At 57.5% G+C, this 23,151-nt stretch overlaps 1 protein-coding gene across 4 annotated transcripts in view; it reads right to left on the bottom strand.

Moving 5' to 3' along the window:
• The window catches only part of JAKMIP3 (Janus kinase and microtubule interacting protein 3), a 40,492-nt gene that overhangs the window by 5,864 nt on the left and 11,477 nt on the right, over positions 1 to 23,151 (bottom strand). The window contains exons 3-18 of one of the 4 annotated variants that reach the window (XM_036265221.1): positions 18,547 to 18,762; positions 16,983 to 17,102; positions 16,370 to 16,516; positions 15,513 to 15,644; positions 14,432 to 14,467; positions 13,559 to 13,618; positions 12,065 to 12,193; positions 10,887 to 11,015; positions 8,209 to 8,292; positions 8,008 to 8,070; positions 6,105 to 6,203; positions 4,871 to 4,969; positions 4,714 to 4,773; positions 1,944 to 2,009; positions 1,146 to 1,214; positions 982 to 1,059 (exon numbers count right to left, since the gene is read on the bottom strand). In XM_036265221.1, the coding sequence (XP_036121114.1) occupies positions 982 to 1,059; positions 1,146 to 1,214; positions 1,944 to 2,009; positions 4,714 to 4,773; positions 4,871 to 4,969; positions 6,105 to 6,203; positions 8,008 to 8,070; positions 8,209 to 8,292; positions 10,887 to 11,015; positions 12,065 to 12,193; positions 13,559 to 13,618; positions 14,432 to 14,467; positions 15,513 to 15,644; positions 16,370 to 16,516; positions 16,983 to 17,102; positions 18,547 to 18,762 (1,587 nt within the window). The remainder of the gene's footprint in view (positions 1 to 981; positions 1,060 to 1,145; positions 1,215 to 1,943; positions 2,010 to 4,713; positions 4,774 to 4,870; positions 4,970 to 6,104; positions 6,204 to 8,007; positions 8,071 to 8,208; positions 8,293 to 10,886; positions 11,016 to 12,064; positions 12,194 to 13,558; positions 13,619 to 14,431; positions 14,468 to 15,512; positions 15,645 to 16,369; positions 16,517 to 16,982; positions 17,103 to 18,546; positions 18,763 to 23,151) is intronic. The other 3 variants (XM_036265223.1, XM_036265224.1, XM_036265225.1) reach the window with 3 other exon arrangements.

Here is a 23,151-nt window from a genome sequence, read left to right as displayed (position 1 = left end):
GAGAGAGAAACATCGACACGAAAGGAACACATCGAGTGGCCGCCACCCGCACTACCGACCCGGGCCGGGGACAAACTGCAACCGAGGTACGCGCCCCCAGCGGGAACCGAACCTGGGTCTCAAGAGCTTTGTGCATTTAAGAGAAGCTCCAGGTTCGAAAATAAACACAGTTGCGTGTAGGGTTTAGGATGAACACCACGGTGGCTTCACGCACACATTGGCAGGAGCCAGGGGCCACAACTCCAGGAAGGGGAATTAATGCCCCTCTCACCATGAGGGGCCCAGTCCCTGGCCTCAGGCCTCCCAGTTGGTGGGTAAGTTCCAGACCCCACCCCTGCTTTTAGCCCCTCCTCGGGCCACCTCAAGTAGGCCACCTGGCCGGGGCTACCAGCCAGTGTTTCCTGACCCAGCTCATGACACGCTCTGACTTGAAGGATTCGCACTCCAGGGGGAGACAAAGGCATGCGGCCTAGGACTGTCGTGCAGGGTGAATTGATTCACAGGGATAACGTGTTGCCAGGAAGAAGGTATGTGTGGGCTTTGCTCCTGCAGGAAGCCTTGGGTTCCTCGGTGGGGGTGCTGTCCCCCACAGGCAGGCTGATGTGCAAGTCTCAGAGTGGGGGGTGAACAGGGCAGGGATCCCCAGGAGAATGGTGTAACTCACATTCATTTGTGTTCATTTAATTTGCAAATGAATCATGTTGCAGCGACTTCTATCTTATCGACTCATTTCAAATGTCCTTCGATTCTCCTGCTCTGCCCGTGTTCACCGGGTGAAGCATCTGATGACAGGCAGTGAGGCACCCTCGGAGCGCGCCGGGTGAGGGGGCCCCAGAGGGACAGGTGCAGGAGTGACCCCACACGGCTCATCTGGGCGGGTCTGGGGCCTGGCCCACACAGGCTCCGCGGACAGACTGCCGGCGTGGGAACGACTCCCCATGTCCACCCTGCCCCCAGGATTCGGCAGCACCTGTCTCTTACCTTGTGAGCCTGGTCCAAGGCCTGCTTCCTGTAGTCCAGCTCCTCGTCCAGGTAGCCCTTCTGTTTACTGAACAGCTCCTGAAACACAGCAGGACCCGTGTCTCGGCCTCGGGGTCCACCCTGGTGAAGCCACGGTGCAGACCACAGGGCGAGACGCCACCGACCTTCTCACTCTCCAGGTCGACCATCTTCCGCTGCAGGGCCGACTCTGTCTCTTCTATCTGCTGGAGCCACTGGACGCAAACAGAGCGGTGAGTGTGACCCTCAGGTGGCCAACCCCCCATCGCGGAGACAGGCTTCCTTCCCGAGGGGAGCTCCGCCCTCCCCAGGAGTGGGGGCTGGGCTGGCACCATGATCCCTGTGATCTCTGTGGGCCCAGCCCTCCGCCTGCCTGGTCTCCAGTGAGTCTGTCCCCAGCCTTTCCCCAGGGACAGGAGGGATGTTAGCTGAGGGCAGCAGGAGCACATGCCCGGGTGAGCTCTGCCAGGAGGTGCGGGATGGGGGCCTGTTCTCCCCAGTCCTGGCCCCTGAACCCCTACTCACTGGAACACCCCTTCCCCTTCCTGTCGGAGGCCTAGGGTGTACTGGGCAGGTTGGGGCTATGGGTGGGACCAGGAGCAGGCTGGTGGCCCAGGAGCAGAGAAATTGGGCTATGGGGAGCCCAGGGGGCCAGGCAGTCCCCAAAGGAGGGTCTTGGCGGGTCAAATGCTGGTGGTTTTATAGGTCCATCACACCTCTGGCCTTTGGGAGGAGCTGGCACAGCTGGCACTGGGGCAAGATCTGGCCGAATCTGTCACTGCAAACATGGTGTGCAAGTGACCTATACATGTGTCTGGCCTCCAGAGACCAACAGGATTAGTGGACTCCCCCCTCCCCCTCCTCCTCTCGGGAAGAGCATTTTCTCAAGCTGAGCTTGGAGAAGGAGCCCAGCCCTCCCAGGAGCGTCTACACAACCACATTACCTTTTCAGCCAAGGTCAGGACTGTCCTGGCTTGTATGACGACCACTTGCTCTTCATTGGTCAGATTCTGTCTCCAAAAGCAGATCACACATATAGTCAGGGGAAGGACATCCAGGGTAGCTGGGATGAATGAGGGGTACTCAGTGGGGCTGAATGAGGGGTGCATGGTGAGGCTGAATGAGGGGTGCATGGTGAGCCTCAATGAGGGGTACTCAGTGGGGCTGAATGAGGGGTGCATGGTGGGGCTGAATGAGGGGTGCATGGTGGGGCTGAATGAGGGGTGCATGGTAGGCTGAATGGTGGGTACTCAGTGGGGCTGAATGAGGGGTGCATGGTGGAGCTGAATGAGGGGTGCATGGTAGGGCTGAATGAGGGGTGCATGGTGGGGCTGAATGAGGGGTGCATGGTGGGGCTGAATGAGGGGTATATGGTGGGCTGAATGAGGGGTGCATGGTAGGCTGAATGGTGGGTACAGAGTGGGGCTGATAGAACAGATGCAGGGTAGGGGCCTGGAGCCACCGCTAAGGACGCTTTTACTAAAATGTCCTCCTAGGAGTCTTTGCTATCCTCTGCTCTTGATCCTGTTCACTCTGGGTGTATTCTCCTTTTTGTCCCCTCTCTGCTGGCGACCATGAAGGCCTAAGTTTCCCATGAGGCAGAGTGGGACAGGTGGGGTAGTGCATCAGGCAGGCAGCAATAAATGTGTTTCCACGCTATGTCCCATCTTTGTTTAAAGTCAGCTCCTTGCACATGCAGCCCTGGATTATAAAACAGCCCTTACAAATGTGGAGCGAAGACCGAACATTCATGGCTGGGAACCAGTCCCCAGCCCTGGCGTTCTTGCATTTTTTTTCTGCATGTTTTATTCATATCTCATCCCAAGGAGCCCACCTGGGTGATCCCTTCAAGTACGGTGAGCCTGGCTTTGGGGCCAATGAGCACCCTCAAAGGATGTGGGCATGTAATGTGGGCACTGCTCAGACCCCAGCTGCCACCTGAGTCAGTGCTAAGGCAGGAGCTAGGCTGTCCGTGACCCCCCTCTTCAGTGGGAGCTCCCTAAGGACAGGGATATCTTGTCATCCTGATCCCTGTGCAGTCAGCACGGGGGGGGGGGTAGTGACCAACTGCTGTAGGCACAGAGGCAGGCTCTGTTCACAGGGGCACACTGCACCCCTGACTTGGGCATGGTGCTGGGGCTGGGGCCAGGTGCCCCTCATTCGTCCTGCCTCCAGGGAAACTGGTCAGACTGCATGCTGGGTTTTGGTATGTGCTTGTGAGTGAGTGAAAGAGAAAGAGAGAGAGAGAGAGAGAGAGAGAGAGAGAGAGAGATTAACACAAATGTGTTCCTTTTTTCTCCACCTACTGTTGAAGTGCACTAATTTGACTAAGTGCCTCTTTCTTGAGAGCAGTGGCCAGGATGGAGAGCCCAGGTGCCTTGGGACAGCTGTAGACCATGTTTGTTAGTATACCTGGGGGGGAAATTCTGGGGTATGGAGTGGGGCTGCCACCCAGTACAGGCAATCCACCCATCGGGCAGAGGACTCAACTGCAGGATGACGGAGAGAGATTGGCTGGAGGATGGATGGGAGGTGGATGAACAAAGAATGGAAGATGGGGAATGAATGAATGGAGAACAGAGGATAACGTTTAGATGGAGGGAGGGAGACGGAGGATGGATGAATGGAAGGGAGATGGACGGTGGAAGAGAGAGGATAATAGAGGATGGACACATGGATGGATGGATGAAGGATGCATGGATAAAGGATGAATAGATGGAGAAAAGGATAATGGAGGATAGATGTGGAGGTTTGTAGATGGAGGATAGAGGATGGATGGATGAAAGGTAAATGGACAGAGGACAGAGGATGGAAGATAGATAAATGGAGGATGAAGGATGGATAGATGATAGGATGGATGGATGGATCAATGGATGAAGGATGAATGATGGAAGGGTGGATGATGGATAGATGATAGGATGGATGGATAGATGGATGAAGGATGGATAGATGGAGGCTGGATGGATGGATCAATGGATGAAGGATGAATGATGGAAGGGTGGATGATGGATAGATGATAGGATGGATGGATAGATGGATGAAGGATGGATAGATGGAGGCTAACTAGCTGGATAAATGGAGGATGAATGGATAGATGGATGGAAGACGGATGATTGGATAGATGGATAGAAGGTGGGTGAATGAATGCATGGATGGATAGATTGATGCAAGATAGAGAGATAAAGGATGGAGGCTGGGATGAAGGTGGAGAGTCACTTTGTCCCTTAGTAATTAGGGTTCCTCCCAGGAGTTTGCTGTAGAAATCGGAAGTCTTCCCTAAATGAGACTTTGAGATCATTTATGGGCTCTCCCCACCTTCCAAAACCTACGAAGTGAGAACCCCGAGCCTGGGCACTCCTCCAGGGCCACAGCCACATCCCAGCAAGGGCTTGGAAGAGTTAATGACTGAGAGGAGTTTCAGGAACCGAGAACACATGGCTAGGTCCATGGGCTTCCCACCTTAGCAGAGCAGAGGCCCCCAAATCCCTGTGCTGCTGGGTGCTGGTCGTCACCCACACGGGCACAAGAACTACATGAGAAAGGAACGGAATTTCTCCCAAACGCCTGGGGCCCGTCTCAAGCAGCACTGGTCACAGGAGGGCGTGGCCCGTGGCAGGACCACAGTGGGCTCACAGGGGCCCTGGACCATGGAGGGACGGGGGCCTCGGGGTGGTCGGCACGAGGAGGCATGCACAAGTCAGGAGAGCAACATACACTTACGGCGTTGTCCCCCAAGATGTCCAGCTTCTTCATCAGCTCTGTGACCTGGATGTCCTGAAGGCAAAAGACACGAGGGACATGCGGGGGGTGAGCGCCCGCCGGGTGGGGTGGGTGTGGGCACAGTTGGGGCACAGTCGGGGCAGAGGGTTACCGTCACGCCTTCCGCCTCACAGTACGCTTGGAGGGGGCTCTTGCCGTCCACGAAGGGGGTGTGGTGGAAGTTGATGGCAGGTGACTTCCTCTCCCTCTCCTAGACAGAGAGCAAGGCTGGGCACAGGCCGCTGGTCCCTCCCGTCTCCTCCCTCCATGGAGGCTGTGCTGGGGGCAGCCCAGGGAACACAGTGAAGCCACAGAGGCCACCAAACGTGGTCAACATGACATTTGTGTAAATGAAACCCCAGCTGTAGCAGAGGCTGACACCCCCTGGACTTGCCCTAGAAGATGCCCACAGGAGATGGGCTCCCGGGATGACCTGCTCAGAGGACTGTCAGGACACTTGGGGAGCAGTGTCCCCACAGGCCTGACTGGAGCAAGCCCCAAGGACAGGGGCTGGTGCTGCCACGTCCTCATCCAGGACAAGCGCAGGAGCCCTGGAGGCCAAGGGTCGGTCACAGACAGAGGGCAGCCACACAGTCTTTCTGCCGCCTGAGGGAAGTGGATGGGGGGACTCTGAGAGCAACTCCATCTGGACTCAACCTGCTTCCTCACTGGGCAGGTGGGGACCCCGCACCTCACACCTCAGGTGTGCAGAGATACCAAGAAACAAGAGAGTGAAAATGAGGGTTTGGATAAACGAAGTGAAGGTGGTCGCAGTGTCATACAAGAGGACAGTCATCCTTCCAGTCCTTAATGCCTTGTCACCAGTGTCCTGAGGTGGCCAGGACCCAAAGGGGGGCCCTGCAGATGTGCAGCTGGCCAGCAGGGCAGACACAGCCTGGGTCACTGCCTCCCTGCCTCAGAGGTGGAACACACATCCCTGCTGCCCTGGCAGGGCGGGCATCTGGTCACCCTCATACAGAGAGATGCACCCTTGCCTGGCCGGTGTGGCTCAGTGGTTGAGCATCGACCCCTGAACCAAGAGGTTGAGGGTTCGATTCCCAGTCAGGGCACATGCCTGGGTTGTGGGCCTGATCCCCAGTAGGGGGCATGCAGGAGGCGACCAGTTGATGTTCTCTCTCAACGATGTTTCTATCTCTCCCTCTCTCTCTCTAACATCAATAAAAAGAAAAAAAAGTTGAAAAAAAAGAGATGCACCCTTTCCAATCCGGCCTTTTGGGGTCATGTGCCAGGAAGGCTGAGTGAGGGGCCGCCTGGGTCCCCATGACACCAGCTCTGTGGGTGACCTGGACCCCTCAGCTCACGCCCACACCACAGCCCCGGCGTACCTCCAGCTCCAGGATCCGGAATTCCAGCAGCTCATTCTGGTCTTTCGCGTCCTGGACCTCATGTTTCAACCGAGCCTCTTGCGTCTCCATTTGTTTAATCTGCAAAGTAAAAGATGGACGAGACACTGGTGGCCACGTGAGGGCAACTCCCTGGCTTTCCCAACAGCTGCTGGCTGTCCTTGGGGTGGTGACAGGCCTGGGTGCCTGGCCCAGGGCCCTCACTCCAGCCTGAGTCCATGCGGGTCCACCCTGGCGAGCCTGGGTGAGTCCCGCCCCTTGGCTACTCTGGGAGGGGGCTTCAGGGCCAGGTTCGATGGGCTGGGATAAAGAGGGGTCCTCATGGGCCAGAGTAGGTGAGATGTCCCTGTGAGGTCCCTGCCTTGCCTGGGCCAGGTAGCACTCTTGGGTCCCAGGTGACCCAGAGTTGTGACAGAGGGGCCATGTGCTGTGGCTGCCTGGCCGCCCCCTAGAACTGGCTCCACTGACTAAGGGACTGTTTACACGTCAAGTTTAACCAGTGAACCTGACGCATGCGACCCACACCCTCCAAAGGTTAATCACGACGCAGCGTGTGGCATGTGTCCTCAGTGGCCCCGTGAGGACAGGAAAATACACCAGGAGGTGTCCCCTGTGGGCAGGTGGCCTGCCCCCCCCCCTGAATTGTGGGGCTGAAGAAGTCTGTTCTGATGATCAGGCACAGGTCTGATGGACCCAGGAGTGTCTCCTCCGCGGGGCCCACAAGGCAGAGCTGTCTTTCTACAGTCCTGTGTTACCCGTAGCCGGGGCGAGGGGAGCACTTACCGGCCAAATGTGACCCGTGCCCATCGCAGCCAACAAAACCACAGGATTCAAGTGTGCATGAGAGTCTTAAAGTGTGCACAGGAGCATTTGTGTGCACATGTGTGTGTTTATGTGTGCATATGTGTGTTTAAGTATACACACGAGTATTTATGTGAGTGTTATGTGTACAGGTGAGCATTTAAGTGTGCTCATGAGTGTTTGCATATACAAACATTTAAGTGTGTGCATGCATGTTTAAGTGCACGCAAGAGCATTTATGTGTGCACACAAGTGTTTATGTGTGCACACATACATTTATGTACACACATGCACGTTTACGTGTGCATGTGGGCACCACGGGAACAGCTCACCATTCAAGATGTGAGTGGCACCCAGAGCATGGCCCTGTGTGGGACTGATGGCTCTGGGTGGGTGTGACTGGCCTTGGGCCTGCAGCTTAGGTTGGAGGCTGCTGGTCTGTGTGAGCACCGTCTTGACGGCACACCGCAGGCTCACGAGCTTGTGGTCAGCCTGGACTTTCTCTGGGACTGTCCTGCCATGAAAGGCTCCCCCTTCTCTGCCCGTCGTCTCGTGCTAAGGCAGCGGGCGGGAAGGCTGCAAGCAGCACGGTGCTGACCAGAGGGAGCTGGGAGGCCCCGAGGCTCTTCTCTGTCTGGGTGCACAGCCGCCCCACCTCCCACCCCCTCCCACACCACCTGGTCCAGTAGTTCGGGGCCTCCCGCGCTCAGGTGGCCACCAACTGCCCAGATCTAACCCGACAAATGGCCCACAGTCTGCGGCCCTCCGTGCTGGGAAGCCCTCCTCTAACCGAGCCCTAACTCAGAGTTGTTCTAACCCACCGAGCACAGGACCTGTCAGCAGGACCACACACGATGGAGAGGCCGCCAGAGCCTCAGGGCTCCACCCAGGCCCGGAGCCCCCTTCCTGGCTGCCGCGGGAGGGAGGCAGGCGGCCCCAGGACTGAGATGCACAGAGGCTTGCAGTGGGCCCATCAGGGACTCCTGCCCGGCACAGCAGGGACCCGCACGCTGCCATGGGCACAGAGCGATCTAGCTTTTCCCAGGGAACCAGCCAGACTCTCGGACGGACGGGTCGGGCGCACCTTCTCGACAAGCTCTTGGTTTCTCCGATACAGGGCTTGCTTCTCTTCAATCCACTTCATGTCCTTGAACATGGAATAGACACGCAGGAATAAACATACCGCGGGATAAAATCGCAAATCCAACATTTAAATCACAGTTCCGCAGGGCTGAGGGTTTGAGAGAAGGATGCAACTCCCCGCTGCCACAGCAGCCTGGCTCACCTGCCCCTCCTCGGCCAGGGCCTTTTCCAGATCCTCGATCTGCGTCTGCGCTCTCTGCACTTCAGCTCGGAGCTGCTCGCGGGTCTGTGGGGCAGGAGGAGACATCAAAGTTTCTCTAGGAGCCGGGCACCCTGCACGATGGAGACGCGGGGGGCTGCCGACCTGCTGGTTCAGCTAGTGGAGAAGCGGCATCAGCAACTTTGCTAGGATGCTGCGCAGGGCAGGAAGGACTCCAAGGCTTACTTGAAGCGAGCGACTGCTCTCAATTACTGGGGCGATCCGTGACTCAGTTTGAGGGGTTGTCAGGGGAAATCCTCCACTGCAGGCCAACAAGGACGACGGGGTCTGCTGGGCGTGGCTGGGGCTTGTTCCAGTGTTTGACTGACAGTGCCGACCACACACGCAGAAGGGCTCGCAAAGCCATGGTCAGCCCAGAACCCGACAGAGCCCTCCCTTCATGGCGCCCTTGCTGGCCCTGGGTTCCCTCCTTTTCTGAGCCTGTCCCTTGTTTACAAAACCAGTCCCCGAAGCGCCACCTGGGCTTCTAGGGGTCCCAGCAACCCTCCTGCGAGTTAATTCCCTCTGGGGTCTAAACCACGGGGCACTTTATCCCCATGGGCACTTCTGCTCCCCTGGGAATAGTTTCCAGGACAAATGGATGAGAGCATTTGGGGCCAGCTGGTCCCTCAACTTGGGGAGGACAGGTGCACATCACCCTGGCCCTGGGTCTGATCCCTGCCTCTCTCCCCTCACTACCCTCCCCCTTCTTCCTGGGCCTCCTCTCTCCCTAAGGGGCAGCACATAAAAGTGACGCACTTGGTGAGAATCCTGGGGCGGACAGGGAGCCGGGTTCTCTTGAGTCCTCACCCCGTGTTTTCAGATTGCGGGGGAGGCTGAGAAGGGGTGTCAGCCACAGTCTTGGGACCACAAGCAGGAAGGGCTATCCCTGTGCCCACCCCCACTGCCAGGTTTCCTTGACTTGGGGCGACATTTCCAATTTTAATAGAGCCTGCATGGGAACATCGCGTTCAAAAATGAAGCTTAGCCCTGGCCAGTTTGGCTCAGCGGTTAGAGCGTCGGCCTGTGGTCTGGAGAGACCCGGGTTCGGTTCCCGCTAAGGGCACGTACCACGGTTGCAGTTTGTCCCCGGCCCTGGTTGGTCGTGCGGGTGGCAGCCACTCGATGTGTCCCTTCACATCGATGTTTCTCCCTCTCTCTCCCTTCCTCTCTCTCCCTCCCACTCTATCTGTACAAAAAATGGAAAAATGTCCTCGGGTGAGGATAAAAAAAAAAAATGAAGCTTAGACCTTTTTATTCTCTAGGCAAAGACCTCTAGGTTGTGTTATCTGTCTGTTTTGGTGTGGCCCTCAGTCGAACATTCCTCTGGTCCCCGACAGGAAGGATAGAAATGTTTCTTCTTCCAGCTTCCAAGGGGTTACCGCCGCCGCCCCTTTCCCACTGCCAACAAGCAGCTCTGCCAGTCCTGCCTGGCTGCCCAGGTGCCACTGGGCAAGAACTGAACAGTCTAAGAGGGGACACTGAAAGTCCCCTGTTATGGAAAACAAAACCAAAAAACAGGCATTTCTGTTTTCGTCTCTACTTTTCAGGCCAGAGGAGGGGACGGCACCTCCCAGGCAGGTGAGCCCAGCTCCACGCAGGGACAGGGAGGCCTCCTCTCTGTTTCCACGACAGGTGCCTCGCTGACATGTCCAGAAAGGCCAGAGGGAAAACCCAGCTAAGTCACAGGGAGGAGGGAGGCCAGTGGCTCCCAAGGCAGCTCCAGAGGGGGCTGCAGCAACACTGCCCCCTGGTGCCCAGAGGTTCCCGCTCACCCAGCCAGCCACCCTAAGTGAAAGAATCCTGGGATGATGGCCTCATGCCCTGCAGAGTGGTTGGGGAGCAGAGCCACCCCCAGACCCCAGACAGCCCTTTTCTCCACGTGGATGCAGCCTGTCACCCTGCCCACACCCACCACAGCTCCTGCAGCTGCTTCCCCTGGAGCCCAGGCGCCCCAGAGACCAGCAGGAAGGTAGGAGAGACCTCAGGTGGGGCAGTGTGGGGCCCTTACTGCATCCCCCTGGCAGCCAGCAGGGAGTCATCAGCCCTGCATTCCCACCCTTCCCAGGTGGGACACAGATGTGGGCACACCCATCCCCAGTTCATCCAAGAAGCAGGGCCAGGAGGGGACCCATGTGCTCGGGGCAGAGCTGCCCAGTGAGGCACAGGCTGCAGGTGGGCACAGTGTCTGAGCACAGCGTGCGTTGGATGAATGAATAATCTCAGCAGATTTCAAAACCTGAGCTCAAATGCTGGCCCTCCCTCCCTTCCATGCCTCCGCGAGGAGGCAACACCCCAAAAGCACCGCTGCCAGGTTTGCAGGGAAGGTGACTTCACCTTCAAGGTGCTGCAGGCCCTGTGACCTCCACGATGGCCCCGGAGCACAACAGACGTGCTCCCTGGGGGTCCATAGCGCCCCTGCACCCAGCACTGCTCTGGCAGGGCCCAGCCCAGGTAACCAGCTGCCAGCGCCGGCTTCCCAAACACTGGTCCTCAGTTGCCTGGGTGAACATCACCAGGCCACACTGACCACGGGAGAGAAGGGCCAGGCGGGAAGGTGGGGCGGTGCCTACGGCCAGGGTCAAGAGGGAGGTGCCCACTGGAGTGAAAGTCAGTTAGACCTTAACTTCTCGCTCTGCGTCCAGCGTCCCTCCGACCTGCTCCTGCAGCAAGGCGTACGCGCGTTGCAGGGCCTGGTACTCCATGGTCAGCTGCCGGAATCGCAGCTCCGCCTCCTCCTTGGCCATGCCCTGGAGAGGCGCACAGACACAGGGTTAGCGCCTGGCCTCCACCCGGGGGCCCAGGTGAGGCGTCTGAGCCCTACGGCCGAAGGCAGAGCGGGCAGCTGAGGCCAGGGCCCAGCTGGGCTTCCAGCTGCCGGCCAGCTCTGAGCCGGCCCTTCTTCCCGAGCAGGCTCCCTGAGGGTCTGCTCTGCGCAGATGACTCGGGGAGGAGAGCTGGGCACTGTGCAAGGCTGAAGCTGCCTGGCCAAATTCCTCCCCACCCGCCTTGCGCTCCGGGCTCCCCTGCACGCTCAGTCCTCCTCTGGCTGCAGCGACACCTGATGCCCTGGCGAGAGCAGGTGACTACGGCTGCCGGCTGAGGCCCTGCTGGACCCCATGGGTTTGCCTCCCAGAATACGAGCCAGAGGTCTGCGCGGGAGGGTGGAGCGACCAGACCCAGAACCCTAACCTGGCCTGGCCCCCGGCCCCATTCTGTTCCCTGACGCTTGCTGGCGGCAAGTGTGACTGAGATCTCTAAGTAGCTCCCTGGCCATGGGACGTCCGCAGACCTGCCTGGGACAGCTCCACCGTGGCTTCCGTGCCCCCCGGGCCTGGTCAGGCAGTGGGCCACCAGCCACTCCTTGTTCCCTGGCCACAGGGCAGGACCAGTCAGCACAGGCCGCCTGGATCTGAGGGTGGCACCCTTCCAGAAGAAGGGACTGGCGGGCGGGGTACCCTGGCCATGTTATCAGAGAGCCTCTGCCGCCCCATGCACATCCTGGCATGTGCTCTTGGCGATGGTGCCCACCCCTGGCTGGGGGTTCAGCCCTCCCCACATGTGCAGCCCCTTGAGAGAGCGGGACCTCGCTTCTCTGCACCCCTGCCGCGGGGGCACTGGACGGGGTGGAGCGGACGGGGTACGTCCCGGAGGAAGGGGTGGCCAGCAGCCGAGCTGCAGCAGCAAGGAGTGTTTCTCACGGTGCGAAACCACGGACTGTGGGGAGTAAGGCCAGCGAGGGCCACCTGGACACCTCTGCGGAGAGCAGCGCCCAGCCCTGCCCGGCCTGCCCCGTTACCTCCTCCAGGTCATCGTCTGGGGTGCACGGGGTCTGGTCCGTCCTGTCAGTTTGGTAGGATATGGAAGAGCCGTCAGATTCCAGGGAAGCTTCTTCATCGTATCCGAAGAAGGTCTCCACAACAACCGGCTTTGGACAAAGGGACAGTGTTAGTGCAAACTCAGCCAGGCCAAGCCGCCAGCCCCTGGGGGCCTCTGATGGCTCCTCCACTGCCCAGCTGTGGCACACCAGGCCCCAGCTCGGCTGCCCAGCCTCAGGGCAAGGGGGTTCATGGGGTCCTTCTGGAAGCGGGCTGGGGAAGGGCAGAGCACAGAGGGCTGGAGGCCTGTGGCGAGGTGGCCCACCCTCGTGGTGGGGCTGAGCCGGGCCATGGGGACCAGCTCTGCGGGTCCAGAGCAGCCGCACTCAGACGCCACCGTGCAGCGGACATGACACAGCACTGACAGTGAGCACCAGCCCCACATTCAGCACGTGGCCACTTGTCTAGTAATTCATTTTTTGTTGTGTTTTCAAAGTACGGTCCTCGGCAGATTAGAATAAAAGTCAAAACAAGATCAAAAGCTGGTCCTTCCCCAGCTCCCGTGAGGGCCCTGCCTGAGGGATGCCCCATGGCTCACCCCTGATGTTGGCCACCCGGGCTCACTTCCCCCGGGGCCCTGTGCGTACCAGCTCATGACGGTCCACTGGCCACCGAGGCTGGAGTACGTGGCATCAACTTACCAGCCAATGCCCTGTGCTCGGCCCCCAAGCCCGTGCCACTCACTGACGGCTCCCAACTCACCCGACCTGTCCCTCCTCCCTCCTCCCGTCCCATGGAGGCAACTGGCCGGAGGGCCCAGGTGGAGGGAGTGAACATCCCCCACTGCTAACACCTGCTGGCGAGCTCCAGGCCTCAGACAATCCCTAAATACCCCGAGATGAGCCGACGCCTCTCGCGCCCCCGTGGGCCTTTCTCACAGCCCACAGAACACCACTGATTGTTCCAACCAAGACACACGCGCTTTGCAAAAAGCAGGGCATGAGTCAGGTCCTTAGGAAATGTCTCCCAAATCTCCTCTAACAAAAACCACAGGTTTATCCAAAAGGATCGCGCAGCAGAGAAATGACCCCAGGTCTTCGAGGGAGGGGCCTGTGGATGGCGGGGGAGGGGGGCTGCAGCCTGCAGGTGAGGTCCTCGGGCCATGGGTCTCATGCAGGCCCCCAGGCGGGGGTGCAGCAGGAAGGCCAGAGGCCAGGCAGGCCCCTCCCCTCCTTATTATTGTCATGAGCGTATATCTTCTCTTGGAAATTTAAAAAGAAATAAGGCTGCATTTTAAAATTTAAATTATGAACCGAGTATCTACTCTGGGCCCTGCTTTGGTTATTTCACAGTAACAATTTTTAGAGATAATAAAATCATTTCCTTTCGACTTCCAAAGGAAGAGATTCGTTCCCTTTAGGTGGCTGTTGCAACACACGTTTTCCGTGCGCAGAGGCCAACATCCTCTTGCCTACCTTGGGGAGCTTTGCCATCTTCTTCCTCTGTTTCCGAAACCTCAGCAGCTTGTCACGCTCCTGCAGAAGCCAGTTGAGGAGATTCTTTTGAGTAATTGCACAGCTCTATCGGTTTCGAATACACACACAGGCGAGCCCTCCATGGTGTCACTGAGTGGTGTGGACGGCTCCGGGCGTGCTGTCCACACTGTCGTGACTACGCTCAGCCTCAGGCCCTGCTCAGGGAGCCGCAGGTGTGGACGGCCCGTCTCCACTCCTCGGGCGGAAGGAGGGACCGCCCTTTTGGGTGGCTTGGCTCACCACGCTCAATGGTCCCCCAGTGTCTTTCATGGCTGTGGTTGGTTGGGGGGCCCGTGTGGGGGACAGGGGATTTGAGTGGCATGCACAGAATCGGGACGCCAGCCCCCTGCATCCTCTGAGCAGATGTCTGAGCAGCCCCATATGTGGACAGGGACCCCGAACGTGTAAGGCGACCAGTGACCTGTTTCTCTCTGGGGAGTTAGGCAGCATTATTGTGACCATGACCGAACCAACCAGGCCCAGACCCCTGGTCATGCTGGCAAAGCTGGGAAGCCCACAGTTGGGGGAAGGACCCCAGGGAGGGGAGCCCTCTGACCTCTGCTTCAATAAGTAACTCAATACTGAGCAGAACCAGGTGCCGCCACAGGCCAACGGGGCACATGCAGCCCCCCCGATGGATGGGCATTCTTGGTACCATGCAAAGCCTCAGGGCAGGTAGCACTGTGGACACAGAATCCACCCAGACCCTGACTGACCACTTTGTCTGGCCCGGAAGGAGCTGCGGGCACAGGCGGGGTCCCAGGAACAAGGCACAGACAGGTGTGGAGACAGACAGTGCTGAGTGGTACTTACTAACACGCTCTTCACGTAGCCGGCTGTCTCCAGGGTCTGTAAGAGAGGACAGCAGTCTGGAGAATCAGAGAACAGACCTGCCCCAGGACCCCAGAGCCCTGCACCCCAAACCTCTGCTTTCCCCTGGCCTGGGAGGGATGGTCTTACTCGGCCCTAAGGGCCCTTCCTCTCCCCCTCAGCTGATCCCCAGGGGCCCGAGACCTGTGGGAGCACCCAGGGGCCACAGTGAAGGGCAAATTGGTCTTTTGAAACTGGAGTAACATGCATTTGTGTTGATTTATTCCTTTCCTGTTCCCCCCATAAATTCTTATAACTGTGGGGATTGACAATCACTGTGTCACCGAGCAGGACTAGAGTTCCAGTCTCAGGCACCTCTCTGTCCCATCTCCTGTCATTTGGGAGGAGATGTTAGTCATAGAAACAAGACAGGCCAGCGCTTCGGCCACGTGCCACGCCAGCGACGGAGAGGGGTGCTCTGTCCCTCCCGCTGCCGAGGACACAGAATGACCTAGGCAGCTCGTTCTGAAATGACCTGACTGTGGAGTCAGTTGAGGTCCCAGCAATAAGCAGAAGGTGCCCCAAATCAGGATAACTAGAGGAAGGTCCATTTGCAAAGCTGTGCTGGGGGCATCAGGGCCATAGGAACAGGGCAGTGTAGATGGCCGGATGGGGCCCCCAAAAAGATGTGTAAGAGGAGAGACACAGAGAGAAGGCCCCACGAAGACAGGCAGAGACGGGAGTGAGGGGACCAGGGGCCACCAGAAGCGTCCTCCCCTCACACTTCAGAGAGCGTGCGGCTTGCAGAACTGGGAGGGACAAGGGGCTGTTTTAAGCCCCCGGTTGTGGTCACCATGGTCCAAGGCGATGAGGAGAGGAGACAGAGGTCCAGGCAGGGCCCCTCCTGCGCGACCACAGTGCAAGATGACCCAGGAGAGGCCAGGAAGACAAACAGCCTCGCCTCCTGTGGGGCTCCTCCGGGCCGACCTCCAGGGGCAAGGAGGGGTACCCTTGGGGGACAACAGAGAGCAGGGAGGGGAGAGGAACTGGATGACCTGGGGGGTGATGTCCAGCGCCTAGTCACCTTGGAAAGCTCGTCGATGAGGTTCTGCTGCTCCACAATTTGGAGTTTCAAGAAATCAACTTCTCGTTCCTCTTGACTCTGATCCAGGTCATTTAAGGAACTGGGTCTCCTTATGACACCAGCTCGTTGTCTCTGAAAAACCAACCAGACCACGTCACAGAGGGGGAGCGGGGTGGTCCAACCAGGTGATGGGAAGTCAGGGTCTTCCTGCTCTCTGCTCGGAGCAGCCCAGCTGCGGAGCCGGGGAACCCAGACTGTCTCGGCCACTCCCCAGAGAGGGGGTGGGGCTGTGTAGCCTGGGTCCCTGCCCACGGGGAAACTGCTCCTCCGAGGAGATTGTGTGAGCTGTCCAGTTCACACTCACTCAAAGAGAGGGGGTTCTGCAGAGGGGTGTATGGAGGGCACGCCCCCCCTCCCCCACATCGCTGAGTTACTCTGCTCAAGTCTCACTCACGGCCTCTGGGTCCCTTGGGGCCAGAAGGAACACACAAGACATCAGCTAATCAACCCCCATCTGCTTAGTGGGGCGGCAGGAGTGGAGCCCCCGTCTGTCCCCTGGTCTGAGCCCCGGCCCCACCTGCCGGTTCCTCCCTCTCACAACAGTGTCCCCGGCTCCCGCTGGCTCCCACACTGCTGTCTGCCGCTCAGAATCAGAAGGTGGCCTGGGGGCAGGGGATGTGCCCCTCAGTGTCTTCCCTGCCTACCCCCTGTCACTCCCCAGGCGGGCGGCACCCTGCCCCGCCTGAGACCAGAGGAGGGCGAGAGCAGGAGGGCAGCGGGGCTGGTCGAGCCTTGTGCTGGTCGAGCCTTGTGCGAGAAGCAGAGCTCATTATGTCCACGCCCGCGAGACACCTTACCATTTCTATGTTCTCCTGCGTAACGAATTTTAACTTGTTTTCCATGCGACGTAACGTGTGGGACAGACTCTCGTTTTTCCGAGTGAGGCGTTTGTTTCTGTCCAGCAGTGGCTTATACTGACTTTCGGCTTCTCTCAAACGCTTTAGCTGAAGGACAGAATTGATCACGAGCGTGGTTGTTTCACTCGTGACAGAGGACCAGCAGGTCACCCTGCAGGATCCGCACGCTGAGCAGAACAAGCTTGGGTGACAGCTAAGGGTCAAAGGTGGGTCCGGTAAGAACTGCGGTACCCGGGCCCCCCCCCAGGCGCTTTGAGGAGCTCACACCCTGGGGACACGCCACTCGGAAATCTCGGTGACTGCGAGGACTTACGGCGATGGCACCACTGAAGGGTGGGGCCCTCACACTTTCCAGATCACGTGAAGAACCAAGGATACTCGTGCCCAATAATACGGAGCACGGATCCTTTCTGGCCCTCGACCTGGTTTTGTTATCAAAGTTTTACTGGAAACAGCCAAGAGGCCTAGACACAGGCCCCGCCCTTGTCGCCATCACCCCTTTCCACGGGAACTTTTGGAAGGGGACCCCGAAGCCCCCGCCGGGCATGCTCACCAGCTCGTTTCGCTCCTCCGACAGCAGGGCGTTGCGGTCCTCCAGCTTCCGGATGATGGCGCTGAGCTCTGCGATTTTAAGTTGGAAGCGCCGAGCATCCTTCTCGTCCAACTGCTGTTCCTAAAACAGAAATCAACTGCAAATAACTGTTCGTAGATACAGACACCAAAACCTTGGCAAATCCCCACACACCACAGAAACCAGAGCGCTCCCACGTCCCGATGGTCTGAGACTCTGCGTGGACGGTGGGTGGGGCGATGGCGCCCCTAGTGGCTGGGGCGCAGAGGGAGGCGGCCAGCTGCGAGATGGGACAGAGCGCAGGAGCAGAAATGTCCAGAAAATGCAAATGAGGAGGGCGTGGGCGTGCAGATGCAGGCACCCCGACCGCAGTGAGCCCCGAAAGCATCGGAACCAGCCCCATGCACACCTCGGCCACCGCCGTCTGCACCTCAGGAAGGGTCTGCCCTGCGCTGCAGGCGGGACGTCACTTCCTTGGTATTATCATGTGAGCACAGGGAAGGGCATTTGGCTTAAGACTCAAAAGCTGGCTTCCCAAGATTATGTTTCTGAAAAGTCACTTTGGCACCACTGAAACTTCAGGCAAAAATGAGGGAAAACATGTTAATCCAGTCTGAGAGCCTCTGGGGCTCGCACAATCTATCGGGCACAGTGCCAGGGCAGGCGCTGTCCAATTCAGTTCAGCCGTGTATAATGGGATTATCACATGTCATTTTCTATCCTGGAAATGTCACTGTCCTCGGGCTGGCTCAGCTCACACACGCTTTTGTCCTAAAGCAAACGCGTGTCTGAAAGGACGGAGGAATGATTCCCCAGTCAGCAGGTGCAGGAGAGGCTAGGGGCCGACCCAGACGGACTGCCTGGAAGGTCCGTGCAATTTAGACCCCTTCCAGGCACACTCCAGGGCTGCGAATGAGAAGCAGCGATGAGATGAACGGTGTCACCGCCAGGCAGCTGCTGACCCGGTGCCGCCTGGCGGGCCAGGGAGGAGGAGCAGAAGAGTGTCATGGTTACGTGAGGAGCAGGTGGGTGGGTGCCTGGAGTGGTGGCAATCAATGCATGGGGATCAGATTCAGGATGAGGGGAGCAGGGAGCCGGCCTTCCCAGCAGAAGGCAAAGCCTGTGGGTGGAGAGGGAAGCAGCTCAGCCTCATGTCCCACCAGCCTGGGGCAGGAGCCAGCACCAGCCAGTACCAGGGACCCTCATCAACCTAGAGGCCTGGCAGCTCAGGTGGGCTCCAGCGAGAAGCCCAAAGCCTCGGGGGTCCGCCGCAGGGGGACCACGTGAAGGCAGGGCTACACACTACGTTAGCAAGGAAGGAAGGAGGACGAGGTCTGTCTGCCCTCTCAGCCAAGCCAGAAAGCAGAGGAGCCCAGGGCTCGGCTGGCAGCTGCAGGCATGGTCGGTGTCCCAAGGGTGGGGGGACTCTGGCTCTGGACATGGGCTCTGGCTCCTGGGGGAGCTTCCTCACAGGGCCATGCAGCCGCAGGTGTATGCGGCGGGTCTCTGCAGCTCTGGGTCGGTGGGCGAGGCGGGAGGTGCTTACAGGGCTTCCTGAGTGGTCTGAGGCGTCTCCTGCACCGCTTGCATAAGGAAGTTCCCGTCTGGGGCTGCCCAGGTGCCGATCAGCCTCTTTGACCTGGGACAGCTGCTCATCTAGAGCCTCTTTTTGGAGCTGCAGTCTCTGAGCATGCCCGGCTTGAACCCCTAACTCTCTCTCCAGCACGAAGACTGCTCTGTCCTTAAATTTTATCTCCTCCATCTACAAGGAGAACAGAACACAATCACACAGGCAGGCAGGGTGCAGATCTGTTACCATGGCAACAGGCAGAATGCACAAGCATCAGGAAGGGTCCCCCCACCCCATGCGGCAGCCCTCCCCACTCTCCCTAAATTGCAGCGATCCTGTGTTCAACCTCCTAACAGCTGTGAGAAGCCACCTGCCTCCCAGGCTCTCCTCCAGGTGGCCATAGGTGCATCCGAGGCCAAAGGTAGGCTGCCCCCGGAGGGGACGGCAGAACCAGCTCCACCACTGCCCACTCTTCAGACACACAGACACAGGTGCCATGGGCATCATTACAAACGGCATTAGATTTGCAAGAAGACTTGGTTTAAAATGTATTTCCAAACAACAGAGCAAGATAGGATGTCTTCTTGCTTTGCATGCTGCTTAAGGTTATGACAACCTAATAAATCAGCCATCTGCTGAAGTCGGCTTGGAAACAAAGAGATGAGATGTCTAATTAGTTCAGATCACAGAATTCATGGGCAAGTGGTGAACTGAAGAGAAAAAAAGAGAAATCCTTAATTGCTAAATTCCCATTTACTGGAACTCACAGAAATGCAGGGCAACACAGTCAATTAGTGAAAACAGAGAGGCCACTGAAGACAATCGGATTAATACGCAGCCATATCCTGTGGCCTGACATTCCCCCTCTCACACAGATACTTCAGAAACATCATTTTTCTTTCATCAGGAAACAAGAAAAGCAGTCTCTGTTCCACACCCCACTTCAATCAGCTACCGGAGAGGACGGTTTGGACCGGAGTGGACCTCCCTGATCACGTAATGTGGCCCAGTCAGACGGTCGCCCAGCTGGGGCTTCGGGATCTGCCCACACAGGAAAGGGCAGGGTTTGCTTTTTTAATGATAGGAAATTCACTTTAAGACCAGCGAGTCTCCAGGGGTCGTCCTAAAGCCCCAGGTCTCTCACAGGCAGCATCTCCATCAGGAGTTTTCAGCCAAGGGCATGTTCCTACATCTTTTACACCGTTATAGCCACCCACCACTTACCCCCGAGACACGTTCTGAGAAATGTGTTGTTAGGCGATTTCATTGTTGTGTGAACATCACAGGGGGACTTACACAAACCCAGATGATATAGCCTACTGCCTAGCAGGGCTATGTGGTATAGCCTAGTGCTCACCTGGGCTACATGGGATGGCCTAGTGCTCACCTGGGCTACATGGGATGGCCTAGTGCTCACCTGGGCTACATGGGATGACCTAGTGCTCACCTGGGCTACATGGGATGGCCTACCGCACACCTGGGCTACGTGGTATAGCCTACCGCACACCTGGGCTACATGGGATGGCCTACCGCACACCTGGGCTACATGGGACGGCCTACCGCACACCTGGGCTACATGGGACGGCCTACCGCACACCTGGGCTACATGGGATGGCCTACTGCACACCTGGGCTACATGGGATGGCCTAGTGCTCACCTGGGCTACATGGGATGGCCTACCGCACACCTGGGCTACATGGGACGGCCTACCGCACACCTGGGCTACATGGGATGGCCTAGTGCTCACCTGGGCTACATGGGATGGCCTAGTGATCACCTGGGCTACATGGGATGGCCTACCGCACACCTGGGCTACATGGGATGGCCTAGTGCTCACCTGGGCTACATGGGATGGCCTAGTGCTCACCTGGGCTACATGGGATGGCCTAGTGCTCACCTGGGCTACATGGGATGGCCTAGTGCTCACCTGGGCTACATGGGATGGCCTAGTGCTCACCTGGGCTACATGGGATGACCTAGTGCTCACCTGGGCTACATGGGATGGCCTACCGCACACCTGGGCTACGTGGTATAGCCTACCGCACACCTGGGCTACATGGGATGGCCTACCGCACACCTGGGCTACATGGGACGGCCTACCGCACACCTGGGCTACATGGGACGGCCTACCGCACACCTGGGCTACATGGGATGGCCTACTGCACACCTGGGCTACATGGGATGGCCTAGTGCTCACCTGGGCTACATGGGATGGCCTACCGCACACCTGGGCTACATGGGACGGCCTACCGCACACCTGGGCTACATGGGATGGCCTAGTGCTCACCTGGGCTACATGGGATGGCCTAGTGATCACCTGGGCTACATGGGATGGCCTACCGCACACCTGGGCTACATGGGATGGCCTAGTGCTCACCTGGGCTACATGGGATGGCCTAGTGCTCACCTGGGCTACATGGGATGGCCTAGTGCTCACCTGGGCTACATGGGATGGCCTAGTGCTCACCTGGGCTACATGGGATGGCCTAGTGCTCACCTGGGCTACATGGGATGGCCTAGTGCTCACCTGGGCTACATGGGATGGCCTAGTGATCACCTGGGCTACATGGGATGGCCTAGTGCTCACCTGGGCTACATGGGATGGCCTAGTGCTCACCTGGGCTACATGGGATGGCCTACCGCACACCTGGGCTACGTGGTATAGCCTACCACACACCTGGGCTACATGGGATGGCCTACCGCACACCTGGGCTACATGGGACGGCCTACCGCACACCTGGGCTACATGGGATGGCCTACTGCACACCTGGGCTACATGGGATGGCCTAGTGCTCACCTGGGCTACATGGGATGGCCTACCGCACACCTGGGCTACATGGGACGGCCTACTGCACACCTGGGCTACATGGGATGGCCTAGTGCTCACCTGGGCTACATGGGATGGCCTAGTGCTCACCTGGGCTACATGGTACATATAGCCTGTTGCTCCTGGGCTACAAACGTGCACAGCATGTTACTGTACTGAATACTGTAGGCACCTGTAACACAATGGTAAATGTTTATGTGTCTAAACATAGAAAAGGTGCAGTAAAAATATGGTATAAAAGGAGAAAATTGGTCACCTGTGCAGAGCACTCACCAGGAACGGGCTTGCAGGACAGGGTGTTGCTCTGGGTGAGTCAGGGGGTGAGGGTGGGTGACCTGAAGGCCAGGACATGACTGGGCAGGACTGTGGACTTCATAACACCGCGCACTTAGGTTTCACTCAATGTATAAAAAATGTTTTTCTTTCTTTAACAGCGAATCAACCTTAGTTTATTGTAACGTTTTACTTTATAAACTTTTTAGTTTACTTTTCAATTCTTGTGTAATAGTGCTTAGCTTAAAACACACTGTGCTTTACAAAAACATTTTCTTTCTTTATATCATTATTCTATAATGTTCCATGTTTAAAAATTAAAGTTTTGTTGTTGTTGTTGTTGTTAAAAACTAAGATGCAAACACACACATCTCCCCAGGGTCAGGGTCCTCAATGTCACTGTCTTCCTCTTCCACATCTCGCCTCATGGGAAGCTCGCAGGGGGCAATGACACGCATGGAGCTGGCATCTCCTGTGATAACAAGGCTGTCCTCTGGAGTACCCCTGAAGGACCTGCCTGAGGCTCTCCTTGAGGGGCTGTCGCTCTTTAGAAATACATCCGTGGTGTTGGTTTGGTTAGTTTCTTTTCTCATCATAGATTTGCTTGTAAGCTGATAGTGCACCACGAATATTCCTCGATATTGATGCAAACCTTCTGGTGCTGGGGTCCCTGTTTCCACACTTTTTAAGGCAGGGGTTCTTCTCTTTCTTCCCTGCAGTTTCCTTTTCTCTTCCTCTCCTGCAGCTCTGCTTTCCTGCTCCAGTTCCAGCAATGCCTCATCAGTCAATTCCTCAGGACCCCCTCAGCCACACCAGGTAAAAGTTGTCTGCCACCTCAGTCCACAACCTCGTTGATTTTTGCAGGCTCCTCATCCTGGGCAAGTCCTCTGAAGTCACGGGGGAGCCTCTTAAACATCCTCTTCCAGATGCCATTCGTACACTCCTTGGGGGCACCATCCCAACTCAAGCAACACAGTCACTGGTGTTGTGGTCCTTCCAGAATTAATCAGTGTCTTCTCGGGGTCTTCCTCCATCACAGCAGTGACCTAGACGAAGGTTCTCCGCGGGTAAGAGGCCTTACAAGCTGCTGTAACTCCTTGACCCACTGGTTGATCAAAGAGGTGGATATTGGAGGGAGAAGATCCCCAAGGAAAGGAGGATGTTCAGGAGCATTATCAGCCATAACCAAATCTTAAAATGTACGTTACCCTCCAAGCAGTACTTCTGCTGGTGTAGCAATCCAGGAGGGCAACTTGGAGGAGGAGCTAGATCCCCATGGCTTGCTGCTCCTGTAGGACACTGGCAGTGTGTGCTTATCAATATGCTCGGAGGCCCTGGGGCTCTCACTGTGCCCTATCACAAAGAGTTTAGATCTGTGTCCTGTGACATTGTTCCCAAGCAAGACTGTTACCCTGTCCTTGAAGGCCTTGACACCTGGCATCAATCTGGCCTCCTTATGGATGAAAGTCCTTCCAAGCATC

This window comes from Molossus molossus, unplaced genomic scaffold, assembly GCF_014108415.1.
Source record: "Molossus molossus isolate mMolMol1 unplaced genomic scaffold, mMolMol1.p scaffold_m16_p_17, whole genome shotgun sequence".
Lineage (NCBI taxonomy): Eukaryota > Metazoa > Chordata > Mammalia > Chiroptera > Molossidae > Molossus > Molossus molossus.
This window is presented reverse-complemented; position numbering and strand designations above follow the sequence as displayed.